The following is a 17,581-nucleotide window of genomic DNA, read 5'->3' as shown; positions in this document are numbered from 1 at the left end:
CTCGTCTCACGTAAGGTATTTGCGGGTGATGCTTCACAGGTTTTAATAGTAAAATACATCGATCCCAGAACTGAATTCCTCCGAGGGCAGAAATTCCCATATAGAGGAAAACTCCAAATAATACAGCCATTGGAACTAATCTTAGCCAGCCGGAAGCCAAAACAGATATGCCAACGAGAAAAGCAACTAGTAATCCAGTAAGACGTTGTTCTGAAAAATTGTGTCTTGTGAGTGATTTTTGCGAATAAAGTGTGACATACATAATATATATACATAAAACTTTATTCGTATGATTCTTTATGTGTGGTTTACGATATAAAAAGAGATAGGGCTTCTGAAAATCAATGACGTATCGCAAGAACATGGCGTTTCTTTTAAAATAACAGTGTGTTTTGAAAAAAATTTTAGACGTATTTATTTGTTTTAAAAATCACAATTTCTTTAACAACTATAAATGTTTTACAATGTTTTATATCTATATTTTTTAATATATCCCAATCGCAGGATAAAAGAATATCAACATAAAACACATACCCTTAACTTCAACAATATAAGGTTTGTCACCGGGGGCATGAGTTGTTGACATAACAGTTAATGCGGAAACATGGCTCACAGATCGTACTGTGGCTACACACTGCCACGGAGCCCCAAACATGCCACACACCGAGTTTACTAACGACATGACGACTATGTCCATGTGGAATCCACTGCCTTTCTTCAGTTTTCTCTCTGGTTTGTCAATAATCAACCTGTTTAAAATGCTATACGTTAGGTACAAACTAATAAAATTTATAACAAATCGCAATGCTTTTATTTTCATATTCGCTTGGCTCGCAGAGACTTAATGTAAGTTATAAAAACCCCTTTACTGATATGAGTACTCATATTCATTAGTAAAAAAAATATACTAAATTGTTTCCTTTTGATTTCTTACTCTGCGATGTGGGTTTCCATAAAGACGATGATGTAAACCATGAGCGCCGGTAAAACCATAGCAATTGTTGCCCACAGTGGTATAGTTTCAAGTCCCTTATTAAGGGGCACAAGCCAAGAACGATTTGAGGTTGGGCTCAGACCATCCGGTACTTGTAATTTTTCAGTCCAAACGGGTACTAAGCAGGATATTCCAACCATTAAAACAATCGCAATCGGAACTCCGAAATCACCAAGTGCACGTCGAGCCTGTTCAATGAATATAAAAAATAACGATCTCCTATTCTTAGAAGCTTAACACTTTATTATCATATAACATATAAATTTTATATTACTATAAACTTACACTTCGACCAAGAAATTTTCCGTTGCGGAATATGCGGAGATAGTAAGCAAGAATAAAGGTACAAAGAGTCAACATTGTACAAAACAAAGCTGTATTTGGTTTCGGTGTAAGTAACATATTTGTAGGCGGTAAAACTGGAGGAACTGTTAGGTTTCCTGGAAAGAATTCTAATATAAGCAAATTTGTGTGTAGTCAAATTGACGATCAAATTCAATTTTGTTTATAATTGTATATAATAGAGGCAATAGAGAACGATAAATTATGAATACTGGTAGAAATACCTGTAAAATTTGAGTTAACCGTCTCAACGCCAGCAGTGGAATTTTCAAGTGTGTAATTGCCGCAGTAGTCATAACCGAGCGGGTGAGCACGGTAAACATTTATTATATTCGTCACAGGCTCAGATATGAAAATAAGCGATATCAAAAATGCGAAAATGTCTTCAGTAAATCTGAAATTATACAAATTTCTTGTAAGATTTTACGAGACGTTCGTTCTAAGAAGATAATTGAAAAGTTTTATTAAATGCTCGGTATTTAGACAAATAGTGCTACTGACCTCGTAATTTTCTTTACGGCGACACTACCTTCAACAGAGGCAACACACAAAGCAATCACTATCATCCATAAACCACAGTACATTCTAGCGGCCAAAAAATCAAAACCGTAGGAGCGGCAAAATACAAAAAGCGATTCGTCGAGAAGCAGCAAAGGTCCAGTAGCGCCAGTAATCATCATTGGTTGACCTGCTACTAGGGCGAAAAATAATCCACCTACGCAAGTAAATACCTAAAAAATAAATTTATGGGATAGTGAAATTGGACTTATAAATAAAGATTATTTTAACATTTTTAAAATACTAAAATAATTTATAATACACAAAATATCAACAATAAAATACTTTTGTTGTTACTTTACTAAACATCTTTTATTTTTCCCAGCTTAAATATTGCACCAACATTTTGCAACGACTCCGACCACCGAAAACTTTTTATTTATTATATTAGTTATATTTACAAAATCTATTATTATCACTACCAAACGGGCAAGTGTATTCGTAAAATTTAGTTAATATTAATCTTACCAATGTTTCCGAGATACCAATCTGTCTGTCAGTTTTTTCAGCTAACAGTCCTCCAAAAGTAATGGCTGATGAAAGCGCAGCAAAGTACATGAATATTGTAGCTGCCGCACATTGTCCATTTAATGCATCACGAAAGTCGGATATATAGTGGGGATAACGCCTTTTTATGTCTCTTATAACACCTAAATGAAAAAATATGATTACATTATAATTAATACAAGTCGTATCTTATAATAATGATTCATATATAAAGTTATAATTACCACCAAAGAGACGACCACTCTTGGATAATGGATCATCACGTTCTTTTTCTGGCAATCCACCAGTTTCACCAGCTAACAAAGCCTTTTTTTCATCTATTGGCGAAGCTGTTGTAATTTCAATGCCCTTTTTACGCTCCAAAGCATCACGCTTACGTTTTCTTATCATTTCACTTTTAGCTCGTAATTCTTCGAAAGGCAATAGAGCCTGCCGCTCCCAATCACCAGGCGGTAACACTATCGAATCGTCTAAGAATTCATTAATTGCCGACAAAAGTTCACGTCGATCATCAGCCTTGTACGCAATAGAATGAAAGGAAGGGTTTGACATAAGAGTAGAAATGGATCTACCCACTTCATGATAGTCAAGGTCAGCTGATGTTGGCCCAAGTAATATGAACATAAAGCGGACTGGTATGGGAACCTCTGTGATGGATGGCATTAATATGCCTTGAGCGAGACGTACAAAGGCAATCGTTGGTTGATCTAAAAATCCAACTGCACCAACGAGGACTGTTGTGGCTTCCGCATCGTCAGGTATACGTTTCATGATTGAATCATTGTGACCCCGTCTTAATTCATCCTGAGACCCCACAGGGGCTGTGGCTAAATATTCTACTTCGCGTGTATCCATGCCCGCCACTGATGTTTTTGCCCGAGCTTCTGTTCGATCTTGTGGTAGAGCATTGGAGCTTCTTCGTCGCTTGTTATCCGAAAGATTCTAAATAAAAATAGGCCAAGTTATTTGAAAAGTATTCATATTTAATAATCAAGGTTTTATGTTTTTATATGGACGTATTTATTTCAAATGATAATTTTAATGGTTTGAGTAAATGGTTTCTATAATAATATTCGGTCTAATAAAAAAAGCATTTGTAATAGTACAAAACAATTAAAAGTTCTACGGTATATATCTTTATTTTATTTTAGACGCTTTAATATCTATTACTTAATTAACAAAATTTTTCCCTAGTTTTTTTCGAAACCATTTGAGTTATAGAATGGAGCTAAAACGATTTATGTTTGGAATAATATGTAACCTAATGCACCAAACTATCATCGTTTCTACACAATTGTTTTGAAATCTTATCATTAAAATATATTATATTTATCTTTTGACACATAATAATTTATTTACAGATTGTTGTAAATTACAATTATAAAACACACAAGTCAAGTTGATTTATGATAATTATTGACATTCATGCTAAACACGTTTTGCAATAAGTAAATCGACAAAAAATTTCGTAGATGTGCGGAAATTAATTAAATAAAAGCTCCAAATAACCGTGACTCCTGTCAAATCGAGACACAGAAATATTTTAAACATAAACCTTTTTTTTTTTCAGTAGTCTGGTTTTACACATGAGATACGTTCAACGTATTATGATTGATGAGCTATGATTGATGTTACACATATATAATATCGGATCTAAAATAGAATGGAATGTTTTAATAACATAGTTTGAAGATGTGACAAACTAGTAACAAGGGTACGTGCAAGATAAAGATAATACGAGCACAGATCATACGAGAATATGAGAGCTGTGTCGACGACAGGGACCGATGGCAGAGCATGTGGAGTATCGCTGGCGGGCGCCACCACCTTCCTCCAACCACAGCGACTGTACAACACATTATATCACTTCCCTACTACATATTGAACCTAATTTTTTTTCTAACGATGTTTATGGCACAAATTATTGATTTTGAATTGAAAAGTCATTCCACTAGTATATAGGTAAGGTTGATGTCTTAAATAGCGTTTTGAGATTTATCTAACATTTAAAAAAATATATGAAAAATAGCTTTACTCCATGTCTATAATATATACAGTTTTTGTATGCGAATTACTAAGCCGATTATCTTGAACAAACGGAACAATAAAAGAAAACCACGTGTAGACTCGTGTTAAATGTAGATCAAAAGGTTATGAGTTTTATTTTTATCATAACTAAGATTCAACAAAAGCACTTTATAAATATAATCTCATCAGTTTCAAAGTTGATTGTATCAGTATTTGTATTCAAATTATTATGAAAAAGAGGATTGCAAAGGTCACTAGCAAAATTATCAGACACTATCAAATGGTATCTTCCTAGATTAACTGTATATTTACGTATAATATTTATTTTTTTAACATATACTGGAATAATGCTACTGAAATATTCTGCTGTTTGTTTTATGTACTTATTAAATATATGATTGGGGATTTCTGTATATTTATCACGAGGTGAGTTATTGATATCTCTTGGCCTCGAATATTTGACATATATCAAAGCGTATACGCCAAATTTTTATCGTAATCCTTGATAAACTTGACTTTAACTGAGTATTTCAAAAATGTAAGGATTTAGTATCATTATTATCTTGATATCGCTCATAATTTAAGGAGTTTCGAATAAAATATTTCCACATAATATTTCGGCATTAAAATTAACACATTTCTGTAATTAAATATTTTTTGGCAGAAAAACAAACTATTTTATAAAGTACAAATTTTAGGGCACTTTTCCCAGAATTATTTTCAAAGCCAATTTTCATCAAACGTTGATTCTGCGAATAAAATATTTATCGAAATGTCTGTATTAAAGTAAACTTATTAATGACGTGACGTATGTTTAATTAAAGATTAACAGAAATATTCTAAAATGTACGATGTCAACAGAACATAAACCATTTTTTAATTAAAATAATTTAAAATAGATATAAAATATTATGATAGACTAATATATAAATGAAATAATAACATGGAAAATATACAACAATACAGCACAAACACTATTAATCTTTTATCGGTTATGTAAAAAAATATCTGATTCAATTTTAACAGATTATGGCGATCATATCGTAACATTACATAAAATATTTATTGTCACACTATTACTTCATTTAATGTAAATATGTCATTAAAATGACGAATTACATTAGTTTCCTTTGATATAATAAGAAAAAAAAATAGCCGCCATAAATTTTAAAAAATTATACAATAAACACATTAAAAAAGTGCACAAAATAAATTTGACGTGCTTATGATTTATTTATTTATGATTCATAGAAATATTATAAATATTTCATAGAACATCTTTATTAAAAAAAAAAGTCTTGAAAAAGATAAAGCTGTTTCGTGAAATCTATTTTGCCAAATAAATATCTACAAACCTTTATCAATATTATATCAGATAACATTTTTTCTCAAATACAGTGGCAAAGTGTAGAAAATAGAGGGGAAGAATAATTTCGTATATATAATAAATAAAATAAATTGTCATTAAAGTCCAAGATTGCCAAATAATATCTGATACATATTAGTTAAAACATCATATTCACCTGTAGGCTTGTATAGGAAGAGTGCTTTCGACCACTTATGGAGAATCGGAACCTTTCATCATGTACATGTCGATGGCGAAGAAGTAGAGATCTCATTACGACTGGTTTGTCATCTTCTTCTATCAATCCTTCATTAACCATACTTTCTACAACCCTAGAAAAATGAAATAAAATTAGAAAAAAGGTTGAGATATTTTATAAAGTTAAGGCTATGATAAAATAAGCTGAAGAAAATCTTTGAAATATTATTGACTAAACCAGTTATATAAACATTATATTATTTATTTGAATCTTAGAAGTCGCACTATTTCAGTTTTTCATATTGTGCATGGCTTACACGACCATTTAAATACCTGTATGCAACACCAGGAAGGTCTTTTTCATCGAGGTCAAGCAGTACCACTCCAGTTTCTAAACAACGGCGTAGGTTTAATAGGGAATGGAAAGAAAGAGAGGCTACGTGGGGCCGACCCCATCTGGCAGATCCTTCTTCAACATCTTCTTCATATTTAATCCAACGTGCAGTTTCCTTCCACTCCGTATCACCATCTTCTGTGGCTAGTAATTCGTCCAGTTGAACAAACACCTGTGTCACAGACATTCCGAATAAAAATGTTTCGTATAGAAGTTACCTTACTATATAAGTCAATGGTATATCTTTTGATTATGACAATCTTTTCGCGATTTATCGGCAAAACAGTATATGTAATTAGGATGATAAGAGATATGTCTTACAGGAAATATTTTAAAATTTATACGTACCGAATGTGGACTGTGGTCGTACATTTTTTTCAGAGTTAAGTCAGAAAAAATGTTTTGTATTTTATCGCCTCCATCCTTGCGCCCTACATGAATGGTTGGACTCTAAAACAAGAACATTTTTCTTTTATCCTGCTATCAAATATTCAATGCCTCTAAATCTGATATGTAAATTCAAGAATACTATTATAAAAAAGTGAAAATATTTTTCCTGTGTAATATTAGTAAGGGTGCTTGATATTACTATTCCATCCATTAGGTCATGTAAGGCAAGTATGCGTTATGGGTAAATGAGGGGAATTCTAATTAATTTAGGTTGAAGCACAGGGACTGCATTATGCATTATTATTATTTTGCACGGTGTACTCTTGCCAAAATACTTATATGAGTAACGCTATTTTCAAAAGACATCTTACACTTTATACCTTAAATTAATTTCTTTTATTTTTCACTCTATCTTTAAGGTTAAATATTCAAACAAATATTTTCTTATTTTTAGTTATAAATATTCTCTTTTTTTTATATATAAAAACGTGTTATTTAGCTTTTTTTTCTAAACTATTCTTTGTTTTGTACCTTAAGTCGGATAACTACAGATGCGTGGTATTATTTTTTTATAAACAACCATTGTTTCCATAACTACTTGTAGTAATTGCTATTATTCTTCATATATTACACGGTTATTAGTGTTAGTATTATCACAACGATTATTATTTATTTCAGGCAGCAGGAGCATAAATTGCAAACCCCAGGCACACGGAGGAAGTTACAAACATACAAACCAACATACAAGTGAAGCTAATAAAAATCACGTAAAAGTAAAAAAAAATTACTCAGTATAATTAAGTGTTCAAAACTTTTACTAAAGTAATTGTTTTGGTGATGAGTGAAATTATTTCGTGTATATAGAAATGTTGCGCATTTTTTCAATGTAATTAGGTCATGGAAAAAATCATTAATTATGGTATATAATATAAATCAAAGAATTACCTAATAGACAACTTTCGAAATCAAAAATCTTCTTAATAGTTTATCGGGAAAAATTAAATTCACGATAGCAGTACTTGTAATCTCAACGTTTGATAAATAAATAAGTACATTATTTTTAGCTACCCTGGGCTGAAGTTTAAGTCTCCGCAAAACCCGCTGGTCATCAATTCGATGGCTCCGGAGTTCATCGAGATCAGCTTCGGGTAATGGTTCATCCGTTGATGCCGCAGGCACTTGTCTCTCGCCATCTGCCCCACCACCTCTCGCCCCCTCTTGTAGGGAATATTTTCGTGATTTGTGATGCAAGTGTCGACTACAGAAAATATACATATTTTTTTATTTTATAATATGTAGGTACTTAATTCCTTAAGGTTTTTTTTTACAGATTTCTGGGATTTTTTTAAAGACAAAAACATAAATCAGAAACGGATTAGTGTAACGGGAGTCGAAAGTCTTACTAATTAAAAAATACATTCCCTAAAAATAAAAGTACAAAATATATTTTTTTATTATATTTTTTTAATATATAGTTTTGCAGCTGAAAAAAAAATATATGTAGGTATAGGGAATCAAAAGCTAGTAATTGGTTGCAGATAGGAGACAAAACGCTTGTCATGTGACATTACGAAGCAGTAACGTAGCTATTCAAACCTTAATTAATATTTAATGAAAGCTAGCATTTCGAAATTACAATTATATACTAATGCGTTTGAAAGTCTAAATAACTATTATCTACTTTCAAATTGCATTTGTTTACAATTTAAAACTACGATCGAGAAGCAAATGTGTTCAATTATTGAGGAATATATATTATAATTTCTTAAGTCAAGGACTGTATATAAGTTTTCCATCCATTTCGTCCACTTTCATCAACTTAGTCAACTTAGTCAACTTCGGAATCAGAAATGCATAGCTGACCGGGCGAACTCTGTTACGCCTTAGAGATTGTAAATAAGCAGATTTTGGATTTTTTCCACTTAATTTTATTCTGTTTCGGGTGGGTTTTTCGGGAATAAAAAGTATTTAATGTCCGTCTCTTGGTTCTAAACTACCTCCGCACCAATTGTCAGCCAAATTCGCCGAACCATTCTTGATTTACATATAGTGTAACTAACTACATATAAATATATATACATATGAGTACTATATATTGGATATCATGAAATATTATAATATTGAGGATCTCAAGTTTCAACGTTATAAATAGATTAAGATATTTCATCTATCTCTTATATTAAAGTAAGAGCGTATTAAAATATAGAAAATAATATTGAGATCTTATGTTATCATATTGATTGTAATACGATTATATTAATAGTTTTATATCTTAAATATAAATTTCCATTTTTAAGACGACACATTTGCGTAAATATATTGATAACTTTGTCCATCAATATAGCAATTGATTTATGAGTCGTTTTTGGTTCTCACCGTTGATGATGTACATCGGAAGCCCGGGAATACGTCACAGGCATATCAAAGCAAAAAGTAGCACTGAACACTAACTCGCATGTTCAAAAGGCCGCATTACAAGCGCACCGCCCACATCCGACTTACGATTTACAAGCTGGAACCTGAGTTCACTTTGGTTCTAGGTACAATGCCAAAGTCACGCGACTATTTTCTATTTCGGTAACGTAGGTGATACTTCCGAGCAACTACGTGTACAATGTCTTTGGCAGAGATCATTAGCCAACTTTTAATTTTTTCAACAAAACTTTAACAAATTTTCTAGAGATATTTATAAACCACGGGTTTCCAAATGTTTAATTCAAAAAATATTCTTTCGTTAACCAGTTTCATTCCCAATGATTATAAATGTTCTAAGAAATAATATTTGCGTCTGTGGGAAGGGTGAATCTTCAAAGAGGAATATTTTATATATTTTTTTCACGGAATGATGTGGATGTAATCTAACAATTTCATTTTATGTAAAACAGATTCAAAAAGAAAACCAAACAAAAATAGCTACCTATGAAACTAAACGAATTTTATGATAAAAAAGAAAATATTGGTTTAAATGAAATCTATTTTAAAAGACACATTTCCCACATTGGACTCTTTAAACGCGTTTCTGTCTTTCATAAACATAACACGTTTATTTTTTATGTTATATTCTATTATTTGCGAGTCAAATTATTCGTGTTTATATTTTTGCTTAATTTCAGTATAGTGCGTACGTGTTTCTTTGATGACGACGTTCTTCGCTTGCATCATCTAGTGGATCAGCCCTGGCACGTTCACTGTCGAACTGAACATGGCGATCTTCTCCACGTGGCGTACTGCCTGAACCAGAGCCAGAAATTTGTCCTGACATCTGTTAAAAGTAATATTGTTTTAAGAGTATGCATTTGTATTTTTAAAGAATTTTTACAGTTTTTTTTTCTAAATAAAATTTAGTTTCTTAGCAAACAACTTTTTATTTTAATATCTTAAAAAACAGAAATAATAACATTTTTATAATGGAACTAACTTTGTTCAGTTTATTAAATATAGAATATCTTATTTATATTATAACAAGAAAAAGTCATTTAAACTCACTTTATACGTAATATAATTAGTTAATTTTAATAAAGTTGCATACAAATATAAACCCCAGCATTTTTATTTATCAGTTACCTACCGTTAAAAATTGTATATTTATAAGTAAATACGAGTAAGTGTGTCAGCTGTCTTGTTTATTATCATTGAAGACCTTGCCCGATGGGAGACCATATCAGGCTGATAGTCGGTACTAAACTGCTGTTTATTGTAGATCCGGTATGTCCTTGAAAAATGTACGTACCATATTGATCGTAAAAAAGCAAGCTTATTTAATGAAGTTGGATATCGCAGTGTTGTAGAGTGTCACCGATGTCACCGAAGAGAAGGTTATATGAATTTACTCTGCGAATACGTAATGTTCCAAAAATAATTATATTATTAGGAGAAATTTCGTTACTTGTCCTTCCGAACTGGAATTAAGTTGTTCCCTACTGGCACGGGTTTGCTCAGAACTGCTTGTCCTGATAATATCATCTGAAAATAATAAAAATACATTAATAAATTAATATAACATCCATCTTCATTAATATCTATAAATGTACAATTTTGGAACTTATGAGTAAAATTAATTATTTTAGTCCTTTATTTTGATATCAAAAAAGACCTTTATTATTGAAGTGTATGTTTTCTGTACCTTTTTCTGGTTTAATATTCTTTACACAACTAGCTTGAAGATTTATTGCTTATTTTTGTTATACTTTTTATGTGTTTATATTATTATATTTATCTTACTACTCTCTATCTACTACTATTGTTATATTTATCTTACTACTCTACTTTTTATGTGTTTATATTGTTATTGTATCTGATGGTTATATTTAATATTATACTTGTTTTTATTTAAATCATTGGAATTCACAGGATTAGAATAATTTATACGCCCAGCTGTAGATACGTATGTAGAAAGAAATATTTCAGGTACTTGCCCCTGACAAACATTGAAGCGTAAAATTTCACTTCTATTACGTAAATTATTAAAAACATATTCCATTTATTGCCCAGTATGCTTAGTACAAGTTTGCGTCGCCACACTACATGTAAAGCATTGCAAATTTTTCATACAATAACCTACATTAATACTTTAATATGCGGAGATTTATGAATGAAAAACTATGAACGTTTCGTATGTAGCGTGATGATGCCAGCTAGGACTTAGAATATAGTTTCATACTTCGACGTAAAGACTTTTAAGAAAAATGTTTACTAGTTTGTGAGGCTTTGTTAAAAATGGTAATAGAAGTAACAGTGCACCGGTCACCATCCCAATTAAATTATAAAAATAAAGACCAGTGAACATAAAAATATAAATCCCAGTTGAGTTGTGTAGCTCACTTGTTAAAAAATAATATTTTATTCTTGTTTTAATATTACTTTAACAAAACTATTACGTGAGTATAGAAAAGAAATATCTTTGTTCATAATAAATTCAAACTTTAAATGTTCATTCACCTTAACATAACCTCAGGTTCCAAAAATGTTCTGGCAAACTAGTGCACCTACAAAGGAAGGCCCAATGCTTCTCTTAGAAAAATCAGGGTTAGAAAAGTTACGTTCGTTAATTAACAATTGATCATGAAATCAAATTATAACTTATTTAATGATGATTGAAAAATGTTACTGCTTAATATAATTATTAAATTAGGTTTCAAATTTAATTAATATAATTATTGAATTATTGAATAATATTATATTTGAATTATGTAATTTTTTTATAGTTTTATATTTAAAACTATCAGCAAATCAGCACATCAGACAAATCAGCAGACTAATCACCTGATTATACAAGGCTACTACTGTCAATGAATGCCTGAAAGTTTTATTCAAGGCCCTGGTGACTGTAGCAAAATAAGGAGTTATGAATTCGAACTGAAATAAATAAGGCAAGAGGAGTTCTTGGACTCTTACACATCAGAGTAAATACAAGTACCTAGTTACTTTACCGTTATTCTTTGAGAGCGTGTATTAGTTCCAAACCTTATTACGTTTTTAGGTGTCGGAAATTAATGCTGTGAGCCACGACAAACCAAAGTATTATTATTTGCATTAATATGCATAAAATTCAATTATAATTTTAGGCTAGTTTGATATTGATCAAACGTTTCTTATTATTATGAAAGATAATAATCAAATGTCAATTCGAAGTTTATTCTTCAATTAACTTATAAAATGTCAGAGCTATGTCTTATACACCTATGATTGGTTAGTCGTGGGAAGCACATCACAGAAACACACTTTGTCATTAAATAAAAACCTCGTATTGTTAATGAATGTAAGTCCACTAAACACTAAGTAGTAAAGTAAAATTCATATATTATTTAATTATACATATTTTTTATTGGGTTTACTTTTACATATATTATATTCCTTAATCGAACTATTCCAATATTGTAAATCTGTAAACCTCTATGAAAGGATTCAGGGATTGATAAGCGATTTAAACGAATTTAGAATTACTAACTGAAAAAAAATATTTATATCTATTTAATGGATTTTGTGTGTTAAAATCTGAAATACTCTTTAATTATTATGGCCTATCTTCCGTCAACTTATTAATAAGTGTATAAAGATTCGGCTTAAATCTTATTCGTATTTTCACACAAATGAAAAAGGGCTCTTGTAGAGTAATATATGATTAAAGGAAACAAATACATATATATAAATACAATCAGAGTAAATTCATAGATGGGGCTTAAAACATTTTCGTTCATTAAATTTACCATATTAATATAGAAAACAGTTATATTTTGGTTACATGAGAGGTTTATAGTATCTGAACCATTGCAATTAAGCTCTCAAAAGCAAGGATTACATTTTAGTTGTATAGTGAGGGTAACAAGATATTTTCCCAATTCAATCATAGCGTCCGATAATAGAACAACTTCAATTAAATATCATATTGCTGTATTGCAAGCTTCCAGGAATCATTTTATAAATATATTAAAACGATGCAAAATGAATTTAAAATTTGCTGAACTTATTATTTTTTGAATTATCGTTTTCACTGGAAACGCGATGGTTATATAACACCACCACTTTTAAAAATAAAAATTGCCCAAATTTTATAAAATCTGGGAAAGCTTATGGCACATAATAAAATTATTATTCTTCCAACAGAGGAAGGTTTATTGGGTTACATTTTCGGGTAATACTATGAGAATGGAAATATAACAACAATAGTGGTATTAAAATATTTTGGTCTGGTTTTCAAGATAATTTTGTATTGGTTTTCGTTACTGTGAATACAAATTTATAAATGAAATAGTATAAATTGAAAACAAGACAAACAAAAATTGTACTAACCTTTTATGGTAATAAAGGATTGAATAGTACAATTGTGTTACAAAAATAAGTTTACCTATCAAATATGTACTATTGTAATAATGAGATCTAAGATTTTCGCGAGTTTTATTTCGTTTAAAAAATATTAATATTTTTGGGATAAACTACGCGGATTTTTATTCTTTAAAAAACTACATAATCCCGACGTTTCGGTTACTTTTGCTGAAAAGTCATGTACATTTATATGAAACTAATATTTTTTGGATAAACTACGCGGATTTTTATTATTTAAAAAACTACATAATCCCGACGTTTCGGTTACTTTTGCTGAAAAGTTATGTACATTTAAATGAAACTAATATTTTTCGGATAAACTTCGCGGATTTTTATTATTTAAAAAACTGCATAATCCCGACGTTTCCGTTACTTTTGCTGAAAAGTCATGTACATTTAAATGAAACTAATATTTTTCGGATAAACTTCGCGGATTTTTATTATTTAAAAAACTGCATAATCCCGACGTTTCGGTTACTTTTGCTGAAAAGTCATGTACATTTAAATGAAACTAATATTTTTTGGATAAACTACGCGTAGTGCATAATTGTTCTTAGGTTTTTTCTATATTTTCAGCAAAATATTTGCATTTAAATCTCTCTGTGTTTCTAGCAACAAGAAACTATCAGCTTTTATAAAAAAAAGTTATACGTGTTAATAATTTATTAATCTTGAGTAGTCTTTCTGATTTACCGCTGTAATAGTGTGGGATTTTCACTTCACGTGCATCATTGATAACCGATATAAAACAGTACCTATTATTTAATAACGTAAATATAGAACTCAGATTTTTACTTATACTAAAGATAATTCGTAGTTTTATAAAAAGGATTTAGTACTAACAATATATTTTATTGATTATTTTATTAACACCCTATTTACGTCACAGAGTAACTGTCAAAAAATTATAGAAAATAAGCAGTTTTAATTTTATAATTAAAGCGTTAAGTATAAAGAATATTTATTAAAGAATATTACCTGGCGAGTAAGGAGGTGGCGGGGCTGCTGCATCTCTAACGGGCTCACCGCTGGGCTGTAGCCGAGTTGGCGGGTTATTCTCGTGCCAAACGACTCGCTCCATCTCCTCATCAAGACGCAGCTCGTCTTGATCCTCTCCCTGGCCACAAAAGCATTTACTTATTAAGGAACCTATGATTACTGGTGCATCGAAACACTGTCATAAAGCAAATGAGTTCGCGCGGTACGATATCCTGATGCACAAAAGCACGCATGCGCCCAAATACTTATTCCTAGCTTCCAGGTTGTATGACAAAATTGAATATTATTACTTTATTTATAGAAACAAACATAAAATACTCATAGTTAAAAAATGTATAAAAATATATAAATAATGATTAATTACGACGATTAATACATGTATTTTATATGAAACTGCTATCCGTTAACAATCCATTATGACGGATTATTATATGTGATTTTTATCTGGATATTTTGTAAAATGACTTAAATAGATTCGTTAAATCATCGTCATTGGGGGTGGCATAATGTAATATTTCGGCATATTGTAGGTGATTCAAATATGTTATATTTTTAGGAAATATTTAAGATAAAATTATAAAAAAGCGAATGTAATTAGCTATTGATAAAGCGAAGACACACAAGAATCTTCTCAAGTTCAGCTTTAAAAAATATTTAAGTCCTAGCTTAGAAATAAGACTTAATCGATAACCAATGGCTGGGCAATAAAAACATGAAAATTTTGTCATCCTATATTATAGGTTTTTGTAAATTTTTGTATCGCATCCTAAAAACTAAAAAATAATTAACATTAAAATAATACATAGTCTAGTCTTTATCTTCCCTTTGTTTTATTAAAAAATCCCTGAATAAAATGTTTTCCCTAAATATTTATTTTGAGGTAATTTTTTTTTAACTGCATTGTCGTTTCATTAGAAACATCATTTTACCTTTCTATTCTACGTACGTACCTAAAGAGATGTTAGAACACATATAGCATGTATGTATTTAATTTAATCACCACTATACTATCGCTTTCTAAGAAAACAAAACATAGACATTTCATGGAATGCAACAAATTATATTCGAAAAATACTAAATGTATTAGTAATTTTTAAAATCTTATTATTCTGTTCGATAAACATTTATTCTAGCTTCTGTAAATATCATTAAGGGTTTTAATGATTGGGTTAGTAGAGAGTATCGTATTTGCGTCTTTATTTATATTGAGCATAGCTTAGTAAAATCGCTTTAATATAAAATAATTTTCGCTAATAAATCACTTATATATTTACATCAAGAAGTATAATTTATTAACTGCAATCTTCTTATTCCAATAAAGCTGCACACAAGTGAAGATCGAAAGTATAAACTAATAAAATTGTAGACCATTTTAATGACTCACATATAAAAAGAACATAACACCGGCTTAAATAGAAAATGCTACTAAATCTTTATTTATAATGTTATGAATGTTTCATTCGATAAAGCTCTTTCAAGTAATATGTTTATAATAACTTTTACATTTATAATTTATTTATAGACTACTTATATTCCATTCGTTTCTATAAATTGTTTTTAAAATTAAAATAAAAAGTTTGTCTTATTAAAATTGTATTCATATAAAATGTCTGCTCGATTACTTTATTAATAACGAGAATGACGTAACGATCTTTTCACTATTTTAAATATAGCAATCGATTATTAGCATTCTGACATTGATTTTAATAATAACTACGAAAGCAAAGGTCAATAACTGGAGATATTTGATACTATTAGGGACAACAAAATATTTTATTATTTGTTACAAGTTTTCAAAGGATAAAAAGCTGTGAACCAAGGCCCATGTGGAAAGGTTTATGTAATTGTCTAGCGGTAAAATATATTATTAGAAATTAATATGTTTGTTTAAGGTTTGATTTCGTTACAGATAAAAGAGTTTAAAATTATTCTAATTAATATAATGTTAAATTTAATTGGAATAATTAAAAACAAAATTTACAACATTTCTAGATAATTCTAATCAACTTTAAGAATAAAAAAATAAAGGAACATCAGTTGATAAGAAAAAAATATTTACGATACAATTAGCTTCAATAGATGCGTAAAGTGAGTAGACGCAGTAGCGACCTCGAGTAATCAATGTAGTGACGTGTTAATAACAGTATCAGCAGTTGTGCTCAAGTAATAATGTACGAATCATTCATTCGTAATATAAAAGATTTATTTACAAAGAGGAAATGTGTGGACGTTAATAACGTGATTCCGTCTTTCCTTGATAAAAGGATATCCAGAAATAGCACTGGCCTAGTATCTACTTTAAACCAAAATGAAATAACCTATCGATAAAATACAATAACTATAAACAAAGGGCCTCTTAGATTGATTTTAACGATATGATAGTTGAGAAAAATATTTTGTTTATATCGACATAAGTCACACTTGGTACTTATAACTTTATTAACTGCATTGCTTTGGTAAATTTAGTATTAACATATTAGAATTTTACAGTTATTTTTAAAATTTCTTTCATATAAAAACGTGAACTGGCTCTACCAGTTAATAAAATAATTTTATTATAGGTTGTAACGAGTTTATATTACGATACCTTTTAAATATATTTTGTACTTTGTGTGCTACAAAAGTTAAAATTTTCGAGTAATTTAATTTCGTCTCTACGAAAAATAAAAAAGGTCTTTCATTTTATTTATTTTTACTATATTTGTTTTCAAAATTTGTTTTTGCAGATTCATCAAGTAACATTTTCAATGGATTAAATATTAAAAATTATTAAGTTACGGTAACTTATTAACAGTAGGAAATGACACAGAAAAAACAATTGCCAAAACATAATCATCTTCATTTTACATTTCTGAATTGAAGTTTGTAATCAATAAGTTTGAATTAGTTATAATTTGCAATTTATGATATAAAAATATATATACAATTATATATTTTTTAATATAAAACATGATTTCAAGATAATAACGGCAATATAATCCTGTAATTGTTGTATTTAATATTA

At 29.8% G+C, this 17,581-nt stretch overlaps 1 protein-coding gene across 4 annotated transcripts in view; it reads right to left on the bottom strand.

The window, feature by feature from the left end:
• The window catches only part of LOC116777299 (anion exchange protein 3), a 33,033-nt gene that overhangs the window by 3,202 nt on the left and 12,250 nt on the right, over positions 1–17,581 (bottom strand). For 2 of the 4 annotated variants that reach the window (XM_032670765.2, XM_032670766.2), the window contains exons 2-17: positions 14,557–14,695; positions 10,643–10,719; positions 9,882–10,018; positions 7,825–8,014; positions 6,715–6,816; positions 6,306–6,538; positions 5,953–6,106; positions 4,155–4,247; positions 2,626–3,343; positions 2,363–2,544; positions 1,838–2,067; positions 1,561–1,730; positions 1,280–1,434; positions 935–1,182; positions 535–749; positions 2–210 (exon numbers count right to left, since the gene is read on the bottom strand). In XM_032670765.2, coding sequence (XP_032526656.2) covers positions 2–210; positions 535–749; positions 935–1,182; positions 1,280–1,434; positions 1,561–1,730; positions 1,838–2,067; positions 2,363–2,544; positions 2,626–3,343; positions 4,155–4,247; positions 5,953–6,106; positions 6,306–6,538; positions 6,715–6,816; positions 7,825–8,014; positions 9,882–10,018; positions 10,643–10,719; positions 14,557–14,695 — 3,252 coding nt within the window. Of the gene's footprint in view, position 1; positions 211–534; positions 750–934; positions 1,183–1,279; positions 1,435–1,560; positions 1,731–1,837; positions 2,068–2,362; positions 2,545–2,625; positions 3,344–4,154; positions 4,248–5,952; positions 6,107–6,305; positions 6,539–6,714; positions 6,817–7,824; positions 8,015–9,132; positions 9,288–9,881; positions 10,019–10,642; positions 10,720–14,556; positions 14,696–17,581 lie in introns of those variants that run through there. The other 2 variants (XM_032670767.2, XM_032670768.2) reach the window with 2 other exon arrangements.

This window comes from Danaus plexippus, chromosome Z (assembly GCF_018135715.1).
Source record: "Danaus plexippus chromosome Z, MEX_DaPlex, whole genome shotgun sequence".
NCBI classification, from domain to species: Eukaryota; Metazoa; Arthropoda; class Insecta; order Lepidoptera; family Nymphalidae; genus Danaus; species Danaus plexippus.
The sequence above is the reverse complement of the archived record's forward strand: the minus strand, read 5'-3'. Positions and strand labels throughout refer to the sequence as shown.